The sequence below is a fragment of the Branchiostoma floridae genome, chromosome 15, assembly GCF_000003815.2.
Source record: "Branchiostoma floridae strain S238N-H82 chromosome 15, Bfl_VNyyK, whole genome shotgun sequence".
NCBI lineage: Eukaryota > Metazoa > Chordata > Leptocardii > Amphioxiformes > Branchiostomatidae > Branchiostoma > Branchiostoma floridae.
In genome coordinates this window covers 12425804-12441896 of record NC_049993.1, presented here as the reverse complement: position 1 = coordinate 12441896, position 16093 = coordinate 12425804, and the positions used below count along the sequence as shown (strand labels likewise).

Genomic DNA, 16093 nt, shown 5'->3' with positions numbered 1-16093 from the left:
AGATATCATACAGCATTTAAAAGAAGACACAATGTTTTAAATGCTTGCGTATTCCGTATGCGGAAACATCGCCTGATATTTTCCATACACGATGAAAAGTATGCAACGTGAATGAAAAATATGCCAGAAGGTATACATAATGGCCTGAAAGCGATCTTTGCACTATTGTGCACGTTAAGCGCTGAGCACACATAATAGAATGATTCATTTCGCCTATGTAGCTACCTATAGGTAATTGTCCCGTTTTGACTCTTGGCGACGCGGGCTGTGGATTATTATGAAACTAGAGAATGATTGATCAAACTTTCTATTCAACTCCGTGGTGCCAAAGCAAGGGCAACTGTTTTGTGTTTAAATCGACTGCAATATGAGTAATCAATCTAGCCTCGGGGCGAAAACAACTCCCGTGTGTCATTGTATACATGAACTAATAGCTTTGAAATATCAGATTTATAAACAGACTTAAGTAGTCAGGTAGGGATTACCTCATTGGTTTGTCATGCGCAGAGCATGTACGACTCCTAGCAAGGTAATAAGGAACTGCAACTGAATTGTACTTAAACGGTCCATTCTTCCTCTTCTTCTTCGGTCTTATTCAAAGTTCTTGCCCGGCAAACATATTTGATATAAATATTTGTGCAAGTCCCAACTACATTCCCAGTGTCTGTTAGGTATATTTTACCTCTCTTCCACATTTTTGGTATAATTGCAAGAAGTAAGCGACACCGCTTTTTAACTCCGTTCCAGTGCCCAAATGTATAGTGAAAGTTATCGAACAGAAGATCGCACTTTTAAAAGTAAGATTTCATCCATGACCGCCCATCTAAGAATAGCCCATGGAAAAAGGGCAACTACAATCACATCAGTATCTGTTACCACACGTTAGAAATGGTCCGTGACCTGGAAAGGTAAGATGGATATAGCATCGGTATAGTCTGTATCTATTAACTGCAATGCTTTTCAGTAGCAGGGCCATGGCGGCAAGCCTTTCAAACGAGAAGTACACATTTTCCTTTGTCAATGAGTTTGCTATGAGTTACCTTTGTGTCTTGTTCAAAACACTGTTGCAAGTCGTTTATAAGTAGAATCGTAACTTATGACTTGAAGTAAAGGTGATTAATACAACTTGATCTAGATATCGATTGTGTGACAATTTCCCAATACTGCAATTCCATCTACATTGTAGATGTTGAAGATTGTAGATCATTTTCTTTTGTGCTGACAATTTGCATTTTATAAATTTCAACAATAGGTAATTAAACAGAAATCATTTAACGAAAATAAACACTTACTAGTATGTGACTGAGTGAAACACACGCAAGGTAAGGCAAGAGAACAAGGTCACTGACGTCATTTTGCAAACGATACTTTGCTCAGACACAATGGCGGGAAACCCGATCCACATTGTTACCAACAGGGACCCGTTGTGCTACAGTAAACAGTCTTCAGACTCGTCCTACGGTTATGTACGCGCACACACACACACTGGAGAGTGTACCAGACCTCTACGTATACTACTATCTCTGCAATGTCTGTCTGCAACATGTGGGCAGCGATGTGTTTGGATTTTTACCCGTAGGAAGTGACCGTTTGTAACTGTTTGCAAAACCACGTGCACGTAACCCAAAGGGACTACAATTGTGGGCTTTGCGGATACCGGAGTTGCACTGCTAGCAACAGACTTGATTGGAGTAACCTTTTGGTAGCGTTTTCAAGGGACGTCTATATTCATATTTCGCCATGCGGATGCAAAGAGGAGTGACGCCGAAGTACATGGAGACGTCGGTGTCCATGAAGAACGCGTGCGCGCTGAACGCGTGGCAGGAGAAGGAGCTAAGGCAGAAGTTAGACGCCATGGATCAGATGCACCGCCAGGAGTCACAGGAACTCAACAAGTACAAACAGTCTCTCAACACCATGTCTCATAGCATGCAGGTACGTATACAGGGGACTGAATGTTGTAGTACATTTTGAAAGTTCAAAAATTGTGTCTCTGGGAGCAAGACCGTTAGCTATGAATATTGGCTGCTATTGCATGCATCGGAAACGTAAAATAATGCACGTTTGGTCAATCTGGTAACCAATATGGCGGCAACTGATTAAGACCATCTTAAATGTCATTAACTTTAGAGTAAAGGAAAAGGGAACCCTCAAAGATGTAGAAACGGAGAGTTAGGTGATGATGAAAACCCATGCACATGTGTATGCTCGTAGAAATCGTGAATGTATATGTTAGAGGCAAGACCTATCGGTGGTAAAGTGTATCACGATTTTCAAAAGGACAAAATTTACTCCACCATGACTGAGAAATGTTCCTAGCGTTCTATACTTCTTTGAATACTTCATACCTTTCACGAACGTAAACGCTGCATTCTCTGCTTGTTTTCAGACCTTCCTGCGAGAGGGGACCCACTATTGGACCAACTACGTGTCTCCCAACTGGCCCTGGGACTCGATCCCCCCGCCCAAGTTCGTGGTGGACAGCCCGGGCGTCACGGACAGGTACGGCACGGGCGGACTCGCCGGGGTTCGCGTCTCTGTTCCCGTCACCAAGAAGAAGAAGAAGAACCCTGCTCAGGCTCAGAGGAGGGTTGACCAACGCAAGGCTTCTCTACCGATGATCGCACCTAACCCTGCCGCCTTGGCTGCAGCGCAAAAAGCCGCAGCAAATGGCGGCGGTGATTTTGTAGTCGCAGACCCTACCGCAGGCATGCGGGTAACTCTTACGGCGCCGACCCCCAGTCTTCCCCGTATGCACAGCCGGGGTCCGCACGTCAACACCCCGAAGACCATCGGAGCAATCCCCCCACAAGGAGACGGTTCAACTATCTATATGGTTCCAGAAGACGAAGAGGTTGATCTACAAGGGCAAGGCAAGAAACCTGCTACAAAATCCAAAGACCCGCTTTCAAAACTGAGATTTCTACAAGACCGCTGGACTAAGAAGGACGCCAGCGACAGAGATTCGGAAGACGACGACGCGGAGAGTATCGGCGCGAAGACCACGAGGACCACGCGGACGACGAAGTCGCAGCTGCGGCAGAAGATGCGGCTGGAGTACGAGGCACGGGTAAAGGCGCGGAGACAGAAGTCGGAAACGTCAGAAGACGAAGAGGCAGAGGCTGCAGCAGAGTTTGTAACCGAGTATAAGACTTTAATGAACTGTAGATATCTCCGCCACCCTCCAACTAGCGTCCCGAAACACTATACTATTCTAGGTGTAAAAATTCAATGTGCGGCATATTAACCCTACTGGTAACATATATTTAAAAAATCTAACCATTTGGGCAAAGCATCTCCATTATAGCAGTACTTAACGCACAAACAAAACGCAAAATTTGTGTAAATTATGACTAAGAACTTAAGTATTCGTTCTTGTTCTTGTTACTTAGAGACTGATTCAATTTCCGAACCACCAACGCAAAAGTGAAGGGTTGGCCAAGCCACACATAATGAGATTCATCAGTGGCACTTAAGTTGTCACTTTAAAAATCATGGCTCTTTCATCGTCCTGCGCTTCACCTGCGCAGCTTTCAGTGGTGGTCCTGTAAACAAGGAGTAACATTACCCCCCGCGTCAATACGAACAGGGCCACCCGATCTGTTTTGGACGCCGGGCGGGGGTAACGGGACCCGGGACACTGTATCACAACTCGGCAAGGGTCGGCCGATGCCCTGGCGACTGAACAATAAAGGGTCTCGAAACTAGGCAAAGGTCTACCCTAACCTTTTGTTTTGCTGAAAATCAGGTTAAGGCTTGAGTTATTCCTTAGGAAACAACATCCAACCGTGTAGGCAACAACAATGCCATTTTGCACTCGCATCTCTAGAAAAACAGCAAATAAAACTGACCTAAAACAACAAAAACGAAAATCTCCGTAAACAATGTTTCTAGCGTACGTGGTTTAAGGGGCAGGTAAAAAGAAGTATTTCTAGAATACCTCAATAGTCTATTCGCTTTAAGCGCACGAGAGTTTTATAGACTTAAGTCTTTTAAGGTTTTGTCTTACATTGTGTTCTAGCTAGCATCATCAAAATGTTTTTATGTGATGATGAGTTGTTAGAAGCCTTTTGAAGACAATGCTCTGGACTTGAAAAATTTTGATATAATTAGAAAGGCTATTAGAGATTACATTGCAGTATGCTGCTTTTGATGTTATTGATATTTACATAGGTCAGGACGTACATGACAAATATTAGGAATTATCTTTTCCTCATGATGGAACAAATAAAGTTGATACCAACTCTATCATATGGTGTGTTTTTGATGTCATGACTTCTAACTACTTATAGGCAAATAGATCTGAAGGAGTTTATCTGTGCGGGCCACCATGGTATTGTAATTTGTATTAACTTGAAACTTCATCTGTGTTGATAGAAGTCAGTCTGAAGCAAAGTTGAAATCTTTTACTCTAGTTACTCTTAATTATAATACTACTAATTGTATAAATGAGCTATCTTCATATAATTAATTGAGACATACTTAAATCATAAATTACAATCGGACTGAATTAGTCCAACTGCTGTCAGTCAGTCATACCTGCTAAGAGAAAGCATGCTACACCTTGAGTATGTTTAAGAACACAACACACTTATCAGAAAGAGTAAGGTAAATCCAGGTGTGCCCTGGCCAGAACCTATACATCTTGACTTCTACGACTAGGTCCAAATAATGGTCTGTGGCCAACTGGTTAAGTCTTGCCTGCACATCACCAGTAGAACTGATGAAGCCTGTCGCACAATCAAGCCTTCCACCGACTTTCATCCAGACCAATCCCCAACACAGGTCAGTGCTGGGTTGGGAGTAGCTTTGAATCCATTGACCATTCCAGTTCACTCCAGTGATAGCATCCAAGCAGAATATGTCTTTGTTGACTTGGAGTTTTAGTGTACACAATTTTCAATGACTGGATCGAAGAAGGTTAGATATCCAGGTGATATGACATGTCTAACAGCAGTTACCGGTACTCAAGCAACTTGATATGATTTTGGAAATGGTAAACTGTTTCCAAAATCATACCCAATTGCTTGAGAAAGTGCTACTTGACCTTGATCACGACTATGTTACTTTGACTAATACCAATCCATGGTCTGGAAAAGGCTTGGGAGGCCATGGTCATGGTTATAGGATGAAGCACTAGTAAATGAATACTGGCAGCAACATATCACAGCTTTATTGTACATATAAAAAAAAAGATTTTGTTTCAAACATGATTCAGGCTTGCCATTACTGACAAGAATTTTCCTTGAATTGCCCACCATACAACCTACAAGTACTTATACTTGATAGATTTAGACTTTTCTGCTAACAATGTAGCTTTGTTAGCACACAATTATTTCAGCATTGTATGCAAGCATTAGTTGCCATTACATTAAATATCTGAGGTTAGGATTTTTTGTCATTTTATGATGACGTGTCTTGGACATTACCAAAACTTCTTCGGGTACATCAACTGTGTCTATTCAGATTCTATATGATCATAACCTTTTTATGATAATATTTCATCTATTTCACACATATTGACATATCTGTCATCCTTGCAGAAAGGTTCAAGGTGTATGTCAACCTGAATCTTTGTCCACATGGCCATACCATAAACACTGAATTATGAGTAAAAGCTAATTTCAAACCTGTTTTGCTTGTATTGCATCCTTTGATTTATCTGCAATGATATCCAAGCAACCAGCTTTAGCAAGCGATTTGTGTTATTCTTGCAAGGCTTGCTTTAGCAATTTTGCCAACTGCCTCCATCATCTCTGACCACATTTCATCATTCAACCTGCCAACCATCCTTCAACCATCCTTCGCTTTGCCCCCCTCCCCAATATTTGGCTCCATCATCCATCCATCAACCATTGTGCATTGAGATTCGAATCCAAGAGGATTATGGCAAACAATCTATCACAGAAGCGGCGGTTATTCATAATAGTAAGAACTTGAACAGAAGTAACTTGAACATAACCAGTAAACTTCTAGTAGATTAATATCAACCTATCAACGAAACTCCATAAATGTGTGAGGAATATTGGAAGTTAGTGATTCGTGTGTTGACGGTGTACGGTGTTTTATCGTAGAGGTGACGAGGACATGCTTGTGCGACCGGAGGAGAGGCCGCCCTCGTCCTGACTGTCCACCATGTTGGCTCGCATGTCGCTTAGTGTTCGTACAAACTTCTGCCATTCGTCTGTCCGCGGTACCGCAATTTGCTGTGGTTGAGAAAAAGAGTAAAAAATGCTTCTACGATGCCAAAAATCAGTATGCATCATCGTAACCTTTACAACTACCGACATGCCAAATTTCAAGAAATCTATCGAACTGCTTTTGAGGAAGAGGCACGAACACACAAGCTAAATATGTCATGTTGTTGAATCGTTGCCACACAAAATGCCCAGGTGAAAAGATTTCTCTCCTCCAAAGCATAATGCTTCACCCCTGAGGTATTGCCAAAAAAGTTTCCATAGTCCTAAGTTTCACCTACCTCGCCAATGTCGTATATCCAGACTTTTCCGTCAGCGTCGCCGCAGGCCACCTGGTGTCCGGACGAGTGCCAGCGAACACGATTAATGGCGGGCTGCATGTCAAGGGTCACACTGGCTGTGGGGACCTATGGGATAGATATTATTAAAGAATGCTGTTTATTGCCCATTGTCTTGTTTAAATTCTCACAGTATGATCATGAAAAGCCTCAGAAAAGTTTAAGATTCAAGAGCATTTGTGCATTAAGTTGTAACATCAAGTTATGTGATGAACAGTAGTAAGCTATATTTTTCTGGTATCATTTTGTACTGTTAAATCTTCTGTGCATCTACAATGTAGCAGTGTTGAAGACATTGATGCTGGACAACAACAGTGGTTTCATAAATAACAACCTCTGAGTCATTGTTGAGGTTCCAGACGTCCAGTCTCCCCATGCCGTCACCTGTAGCGAACACGGCAGGATGGATGGGTGACCAGCGGGCATCATACACATAGTCACTGTTGTCTTCAAACGAGTACAGTGGTCGCTGATGCTGGGGTGGCAAAAGGTACAAAAAAGCACATCTTTGACTTTGTTAAAGACTATGAATGCAATGTGGAACAAAAATTAATCTTGAAATGTTAAGAGCATGCAACTTTCTGTAAGACTGACATATTCTTTCTTATTTGATATCAACAATTCAGTTATAATAGATGTAATATTAAACTTTGAATTTTCCTTAGTTTGTATCCTGGTCCGGACAAATTATCACTACTTGTAAAATTGTGGCAACTTGGAAACCTTAATTGAAGTTCTATCTTCACTTTCAAACATATTTTTCTGATTGGCATTAAGTTGACAAATTGCTTTCATGTTTTCCACTGGGAATGAGTGTTTACGTACCTTGACGCTCCACAGTTTGACCGTCCAGTCGAAAGACGAGGTGAGGAAGAGGTGAGAGAAGTCCACCTGACCAGTGGCAGGGTGGCAGTCGATACTGGTCACTGGACCCTGATGGCCTTCGAAGATCTCGTTAATACCTGCTTTACTGTTGGAGGAAACATTGTACAACAGAGATTAACCATAAGACTGCTGCTGGTGTCTCAGAAAACAATTAGTCTGAAAGGAACAGTCATTTGAAGTTATGGGAAAACTGTGTATAGATCAAGTTCTTTTTTTTTACTTTCAGGCTTTCTAACCTTCAGGCTTTTTAACCTTCCACCTAAGTTTGCTGTGTGGCACCAAATCTACTTTGGTTAGGGGTTTAGCTGCTGGGGAAAGGTTAATACACTTTCTTGGATGCAATGTTGTTGTCATTGAATAGGCAACAAATGAATTAGCATGCAAGAAAATATTGTATGTAGACAAAAACAAAAAACAATACTAGTACAGTAGTACATTACCTCAGTAAGCTCAAGTTCCATTTTCTTAAACTAGAACCTCTTAAGATAGCATGACACATTACCTTGATAGCAAGGCACATTGCCTTGATATCTTGCAAACTGCAACTTGCACCAAATCTTAATCAAAGCAGCAAATTTTGTTTGATTCTACATCCCCCATGTCTATGATACAAAGTCATGTAGATGTATGGTAGGCCTACAACGCCCCCTGTCCTCACCTTCCATGTCTGCAGCCCGTGTACACAGCCATCTCCTCACTGCCCACCACAAAGTTGTTGACATCGTTGGGTGGGAAGGACATGCAGGTGACGGCCACAGCTTTGGACTGCTTGTGCTGGAGCTCCATACTCTCCTGTACAATCATACATACCCATTAATGTCTACAACAAGTAAATATACCTATGCAGGAAAAGTTGGTGCTTTAATACATAGGGAATAACTACAATGTGTAGGGATAGCAAAAATTATCTGAGCTTTCTAGAGGAAAAAATAGCTTTTCTTATAATAGCAGTTGTAAATCCCAAGCAGCAAAACACAAAACAAAGGCAAGAAAACAAAGAAAAGCTTTTGGAAAAAGACACCACAAAAATGTTGAACTTAACAGGAGGCATGTGTCTTTCATTAAAAAGACGTTGACTTAAGATGGCTAACACCATTTCTACCTGTTTGGGGGGAACAACTTGTAATAAGACTTTCACCCGCTATGAAATGAGATGTTGAATAAAACAACAGCACAACTACACTCCATTCCACCTAAAGACTCTACAAGTCCTTGGGAGGTACTTACTCTGTCACAAGGGGACGGCTTGGTAAAATAAAGAAAGAACTGACTGGTACGAGGAGATGGCATGCAACATCATCAACACAGCACTGAACTTCTGTTGTTTGGAAAACTAGTACTGGTACTATCCACTGAGTGACTTGTAGAATTACAGAACTACCAACAGTGAATCTGACAACTCTTTTTGTATACTTGTTGTTGTATGTAAAATTATACACTTTGACACTTAATCAAGATGATACCTTGGGCTATTCTAGTCAGTATGCTACAAAAAAAAAAAAAGACAGAGAAAAAAGATATCTCTAGAATAAAGGGTTTGGGGGGAACATACAATAGATGAGGTCATACTTCTATGGGCTACAAAAGCTGCTCACATCCTAGGGGGAAATGATGCCATTTCCATCAATATTTGAATATGTTCATCAATGCTGGATACATAACATTTTGGTGCACATTTGAACAAATAAAGCACATTCTTAATGTAATCCCATTATTTGAAGCAGTTCTTGTAACCTATGGAAGTATAAACTTGTCAACTGAAATATGAAAGTGACAAAAAAACAAAATGGACTAATCCTGAAGAACCTACCACATTAAAGAGATAACCTAATTTGATGTAAATGAGTCAAAGTTGTGTCACACATGTACACACACTGAGTGTTGACAGAAATGGATGAGTCCATTGTGGACAAACCTGCGGGTTGGACAGCATGTCCAGGCTCCAGGAGCACATCTTCCCATCCGTGGACACGGTGATCAGGTTGTGAGCGTTCTGTGTCCCTATCACGTCTACGCAGTATACCGGGTGCTGAGAATCGCATACAAAGAAGACAGAATCATACAAGGTGATCATGCCAGATAGATTTTAGATAGCTTTCAATTGTAACATAACTTTCCATCTCTTAATAGCACATACAACATGTATACATTATAATGCTTGCTAGGCTAGTAACCCAGAATCTACTTTGCACAATCTGCATAAAATAAATAAAAACTATATAAAGGGGGCACGTTTTCTCAGGGACATTTTTGTATGGGGGACAGTTTTTCACGGGACATTTCTGCATGGGAAGGACACTTTTTCATGGTCACTTGGTTTGGACTGTATCTTACATTCTCATTTGTAGAGCTGAATACTTACAGTGTGGGCTGCAGCACTCAGAGGAGTCCGCTGTACCGGAGTGCGCTTGTTACTGCGGTTGTCCCACAGCACGATCTGCCCCGAGTACGTCCCGCCGACCACGAGATTAGGGTGAAACTTGGCGTAGGTAGCGGCCATCACTGCAGACTTTAGAAAATAAAGCAACCCAATGAAGTACTATCTAAGTTTATAATATAAGAGCTTATTTGCATATGTACCATAAAAGGTTGTAAGATAATGTAGAACACACAAATGAAAGAATAGACATGTTCATACAACCTTTACTATAAATGAACACATTGCGATCTGTACAGGTGCAGGTGCATATAGAGATATTGATTGGAGTCTCTGTTAAGAGACTCATCATGATCTCTACTGGTAGAATCACTAATTGTATTGGTACACGAGTTGTACTTTCATGAAAACAAAAGAAATTCTTAAAACTTTTGCAAATGAAACTCTTTCTGATGATTCAAAAATATAAGAAACAGAAGATGACAATATTAGAAACACATGGGAGTATTTAAGACTTTGCATGTGATGTACCTGACAGTGGAAGATGTACTCTGGGGTAGTCTTTTTGAACTTCATGTTCCAGACTAGACAGACTCCGTCAGGCTCGTTGGGTGACTCTTCATTGTTGTTATAGGAGGCCACCAGTAACTCAGGGTACTGTAAAATAGAGTGTCATCTTTAAACAATTTCAGAAAACAATACATATTGTAGTACGTGTTTGACTGTACACTATAACTATATAGCCTCTCTTCTTATTGAGAGTGCCAATTAGGACAATACTACTCTCATAGCCCAGACAACCTCCATCAAAATATAAAATATGAAAAATGCAAAATAAAACATAGAAGGCAAATATTTGACAGACATGCAGACACTCTCGTTGGTTGAACCACTTAATATTATTGCCATGATATCATCATTGGTGGAACTGCTAATTGTGATGGACACAGTCACGATCTGTCTATGGCATACCAAAATATTGGAGAGAATAGGACAAATCAAAACATTAATATGTGAAGAAGAACACAAAAAGGAATGATTTGGAGAGTCTTCTAATGGGGGTTGAAGCTTACCTGAGCCGACCAGTCCAGATGTGTCACGGTACGGTAGCGGGACCAGCGCTCATCGTTAAACTGTCGCTGGAGGGACATCTTTGCACCTGCTTCAGGACTGTAGGTAGAAGTGGTCATGGGGTTAACATCTTAAGGGCACCTTAGTAGGGCTTACTCAGAAAATACTTTCTACTTACACCAGAAGCTAGCAAGGGTGCTCCGCTTTAACATCCACAGAGATTTTACCACATTTATAACAGGATTGACATATCAGGAGGCTGATATGTCAGCTTTTCAACACTGTTGTTTAAGCCTATGAAGTACATTGTAACTGAAAATATTTCAATCTCAGAACGAAGAACAGTACACTACTCACCCCTCCCTTTCCTCTAAATCCTGGCCACCGTAGTCGTAGAAGATGTCCATGTCCTCGGCCAGCGCACGTTCCATGACGCGGGAGGTGTTGTTGATGAAGGTTTGGAAGTCATCAGACAGGACGATCTGCTGTTTCTCCTCTTCTGTCAACTCTCGCGGTCTCTGGGCTGGAGATGGTTAACAGTTACGCAGATATTCAACACAATGATCAAATTTTATCACGACGAAATCTATATTAACTTAAGATGAATAGAAAGGTAGAAGTTAAGATTCCATAGCACATTTGAGGCCATAGGGGCAGTGTGTTGGTATCCATTGTGTCTTGGGCACAGTATTGAAAAGCAGAGCTGATCGCTTTCCTTCCATTGCCAAAAACGTTTTACCTACATGACAGAAGTCACATACCCATCTACACCTGGCTAGAGTGAGGAAAGTCATACTATGTGCCATTTCCAAATATGTAACAACTACCAAAGTATGCTACCCATCAAACCAGCCACAGTGCAATCCCCTGTCCACTAGCTTAACCAATCGGAAAAGACACATACTGAACAAGACAATTTACCTGTCAACAATGTAGAGCATCATACAAACCATACTGGTACATAATATAGGACATGGGAAAAAGCAGTCATTTCTTAGCATAGCACTTGTATACTACCTTCTTCCTCTTTCTCCTCTTCTTCCTTCTTGTCAGGGGGAGGTTCCACTACCTCTGGGGGTGGCTCTATCTCCTCTTCAGATTCTGTAACATTTCAAAATAAAATTATTACCATTAGTCATGATCATGCTATATCAGATGACAACAGCACCTATCATTCTGTTCTATTTTTTTCTTTGATGAAGTTGGTTGCATTTTGTACATTAGATCTGCATGACAGGACAAGATATTACTATAGAAGCTGTGAATGATCTGGATGATTTCATTTTTCTCAGTATATAAGTAGAAAGTTTTCAATCGTCATTGCTAATAAAGACCTTTGAATGCAAAGTACAATGCTAAACTTTCTTCCAACACAAAGGTATACATGGATTAAATTTTCAACAACCACTGTTGCCTTCTTCAGGATCATAATGACCAGAAAGTTTGGCATTGTGCTATGTCACCTTTTATTACATTTTGTTCTTATATCAAACTAGCAATGACAGGATAATTCCGCCTTTTCTTAATTCATAACTAAAATTCATCTCTAAGTTCCATCATTCACCAATTAATTCATTCAACTGCTCCGCAGGCTGATAAATCAATCAATCATCGACCGATCAAGGTACATGGAAACAACAAGAACATAAGATCTAATGATATAAGGAGCCACGGATCACCTTCTTTTTCCTGCACTTCCACGATGGTCTGTGTCTCTTTGCTGTAGGCAACCTTCTCCCGTGGCGGGATGTTGATCACCGAGGTGTCAGTCAGGCTCAGCTTCAGCGATTTTCTTGCCCTACAAAGAATATCAAATCCAGAATGACACATAGCAACTTAGTTCTTTTAAAAATGCCGTGCAGATCCACAGCAACCAGCTAGGAGTAGAAAATTCAAATTTACAACACTTTACCATTAACTCAACACCTACTTACAACACCATAGTACGTCCAGGACCAATGATATGCTAAAATAATTGCAGCTGCAGTACCAAGGGGAACCATCAGGAGGCCCAAAATCAATGTGGGTTACATTCTGCACTGCTACACTGGGTACCTACAGTGTTGGTAGTGGTCGATCATCAGCACTTGGGGGTGCCTTTTTCTGTGTGACACCCGGGGGCTCAGCTGCAACCATTGAGGGAACAGCAGCTACAAAGGATAATAATACATTGTAAGCAAGCAACAAAATAAAATACATCCATACAAAGTCAGATATTTGGGACAAAATCTTATCTTGCACAATCCAGTATAACACTGTAAGTTTTGAAACGTTCAAGGTGGTTTCATTTTCGTGTTGTTTTTCATGATGGTGTATGTCTACTCTACACCTCGAATTTATGATACCGAAAATATGCGTTTCTAATGTATTACATGTACTTATACAGTAGAGTCAATTCCAAGTCACCGAGATGGTTTTGAAATAATATTTGTAATAAGTTTGAACTATTTTGAGTAAAAGAACATTTCAGTCACTAAAGTTTGAAATTGTTCAAACATTTCAAAATGAAACTTTAAACATGTTTGAACCTTTTTATATTTGTTGGAACATTTGGAAAAGTAATGATATAATTATCTCTTTATTTAGAACAATTTTCAAACATCTATGTGTTTTTGTTATTGTTCCAACATGTTCCAACATTTTGTGTCATTTTTTCCCTCCATAAAAACTTTTATTGCCCCCATAAACAAAGCTGCTAAGCTTGGTCCTTTGTTTGGCTCTTGTATTTTTAGATTTTCACTGGTGAGTCTTTTGTGAGAAGGTGGCAGACAGACATAATTTCCTGCACTTGGCAGGGATGTGTGAATTGCCCTCTTCCCAGCCCACTGACCCAGTTTCATCATATTGTTTCTATGTTCGAACATGTGATCACAAATGATGCATCTATGTTGGAACAGTTTAGAAACTAACGGAAATAATGTATTTGATGTTAGAATTCTTTCTAACATGTTTGAATACTATAGAAATATTTAGAATGTCACATAGATGTTATGAATAGTTCTAAACAGTTACTTATCACAGTTAGATTGTCACAAAGATTTCCAAAATGTTAGAACAAAAGGCAAGAAACACCCTCTCTGTAAGATGGAATTGACTCTACTACAGAATTAGATTTGTTTAAAATTCAACTACAAAGTTAAAACACCACAATTTTTTTCCCTTTTACTTCTATAGATGAATTCTGGACCACAATGTCAAAACTACATATACAAAAAAAGTTGTACTATACATGTAATGCGAAATAATAAGCCAAAATATACATTTCCCCAGTGTTGTCCTGACCACAAACCTTGAGCTCGCTTTTGTTCTTCTATACCGATGTCCTTCAATAGTTGCTCTGTTTCAATCCGCTTCCGTTCAATTTCTGAAGGATCTGGTCCTTTCTTACTTGCCTTAGCAGCTTCTTCTGCCTGAGAGTAGAACATAAAACATACATGAATTAAACAACATCTTCTATGAGTCTTTTTTAAAATACAGGTACCACTGTAGATAGAAAGGTTAAAAGACATTTCTAGGGATTTCATAAAACAGACTCTTTTTCTGAAATTTCATTACATTACATGATTCATTGATGAGTGGTACTAGTAGGGTCATTGCAGAAAAAAGTGACTTTATTTCAGTTTGTTAGCTTTGTATTCTTTTTTTTACAAACATGAAAACAATGTTATAAAAGACAGGCCGTTATGAAAAGTCAAAATAATTTTGCTGGAAGACCCTCATAAACACTTGTATCACTGAAAGAAGAAGTCACATGAGAAATAACTAATTACAGGTATAAAAGAGTGATAAAACTGTAAAAGCCTTTAAAGGTCTAATTCAACTAGACAAAGAGTTATTTTCTTACTGGTACCATGGTATGCATATGCACTGGTCATGATTTATTGATAGGGTACCATATAATGATATTAGGAGAAGCCCAGTCTTTCCAACATAATTAGATTATTTCTAACATAAAGCTGATATTCTTTTACATCAGCTGTTTTCCTGTTACTGGCCATTGCTAGTATTATGAAATGAAATGTTTTCGATATACTAGTACTGAGTACTAGCAGGTTACAGGCATCAACTGAGCTAAATGTGTATGAGATTAGCAATAACAAGCTACTATGTACGTCGATGAACGTAAGACATCCAAGTAATAAGATACACCAAAAAGAAGTTACTTGAGCAACTGGAAACAGTCATCCAAAATCATATCCAGGTGAGTAACTGCTTTTTGGCATAAGCTACTATATACATTTGGTATGTCAGCGTTCTTACCTCTCGTCGTTTTCGCTCTTCCTCCTTCCGCTTCTTCTCCTCACGGATCTGCGCAAGACGCGCCTTTTTCCGCTCCAGTTCGGCCTTGCGGTCTGCCATCCTGGGATTCAAAATTTGTGCAAGTTCTAACAATGTGCAAACTCTGTGACAATTCATCTGAGATCATTCAGTCTTGTCAAGTGAATGAGTCTAACTTCACAAAATATAATACAGCAGAGCAGAGTAGAGTAGAACTTTCTTCTAGCACATTCAAGTTCCATACAAAAATACCCGAGTTAAAACAAGATGTCAACAATACATTTGCAATGTAGAAAATATGGGAAATAATTATGACACCTTGGTTTTTGCACTTAAGTCATGACACTCATCGAATCCGTGATATATAAAGATAAGTAAATTTGTAAGTGCTTCTTGCCACTCCCAGTTTATAGAGTGCAAGTTTGTCATGATTGTAAACCATTTTGGCAAAGATATTCTTTTAACGCTATGAATCTGCCAAGGGCTGTACAGTCACCCCGGCTTCAAAGGGGGTTTAGGAGCCTTTAAACAGATCGTCAGTTGTCAACTCTATCTCTAACTTTGTGCAATGTACTAAAATACTTGACATGAACGGTGATGTCATAGATTTCGCCCCCCCCCCCCTCTATTTGGGCGGATACACTTTCTTCGAAGACTACAAGAAATCTGTCACTAAATTCCGACAATTCTGAGAGACATATGACGCTTTTCTACTTACTTGTACTTGTGACAACTATCACACGTTCACGTCACAGACCGTTGGCGAGAAAAAGCGGACGAAAATTTCTTTCTGGTTGTCAGACGGGAATCAAGATGGCGGGGGCTAAGGACTCTTCCACTTTATAAATAGGGTAAACCCTAAGATCAAATATATTCTTGATGGTTCCACTTTTCATGTCATAAATATCATAGGACTGAGCTATAGACATATTAAATATACATATTTT

At 40.0% G+C, this 16093-nt stretch overlaps 2 protein-coding genes across 2 annotated transcripts; one reads left to right on the top strand and one right to left on the bottom strand.

Annotated features, from left to right (window-relative positions):
* Nucleotides 1–1301: 1301 nt before the first annotated feature.
* LOC118431894 lies at nucleotides 1302–4248 on the top strand. Its single transcript, XM_035843318.1, has 2 exons — nucleotides 1302–1935; nucleotides 2390–4248. The coding sequence occupies exons 1-2, from the start codon at nucleotides 1741–1743 to the stop codon at nucleotides 3245–3247; spliced, it is 1053 nt and encodes a 350-aa protein (XP_035699211.1). The 5' UTR covers nucleotides 1302–1740; the 3' UTR covers nucleotides 3248–4248.
* A 900-nt stretch (nucleotides 4249–5148) lies between these two features.
* Nucleotides 5149–15994, bottom strand: LOC118431893 (cytoplasmic dynein 1 intermediate chain 2-like). Its single transcript, XM_035843317.1, has 16 exons — nucleotides 15865–15994; nucleotides 15129–15228; nucleotides 14158–14278; nucleotides 12928–13018; nucleotides 12548–12666; nucleotides 11886–11969; nucleotides 11226–11391; nucleotides 10871–10967; nucleotides 10329–10454; nucleotides 9783–9929; nucleotides 9336–9449; nucleotides 8079–8212; nucleotides 7361–7505; nucleotides 6870–7010; nucleotides 6479–6604; nucleotides 5149–6206 (listed from the first exon to the last, which is right to left on the bottom strand). Exons 2-16 carry the CDS (start codon nucleotides 15225–15227, stop codon nucleotides 6066–6068), a joined length of 1851 nt encoding a protein of 616 aa, XP_035699210.1. The 5' UTR covers nucleotide 15228; nucleotides 15865–15994; the 3' UTR covers nucleotides 5149–6065.
* Between the last annotated feature and the right edge of the window lie 99 nt (nucleotides 15995–16093).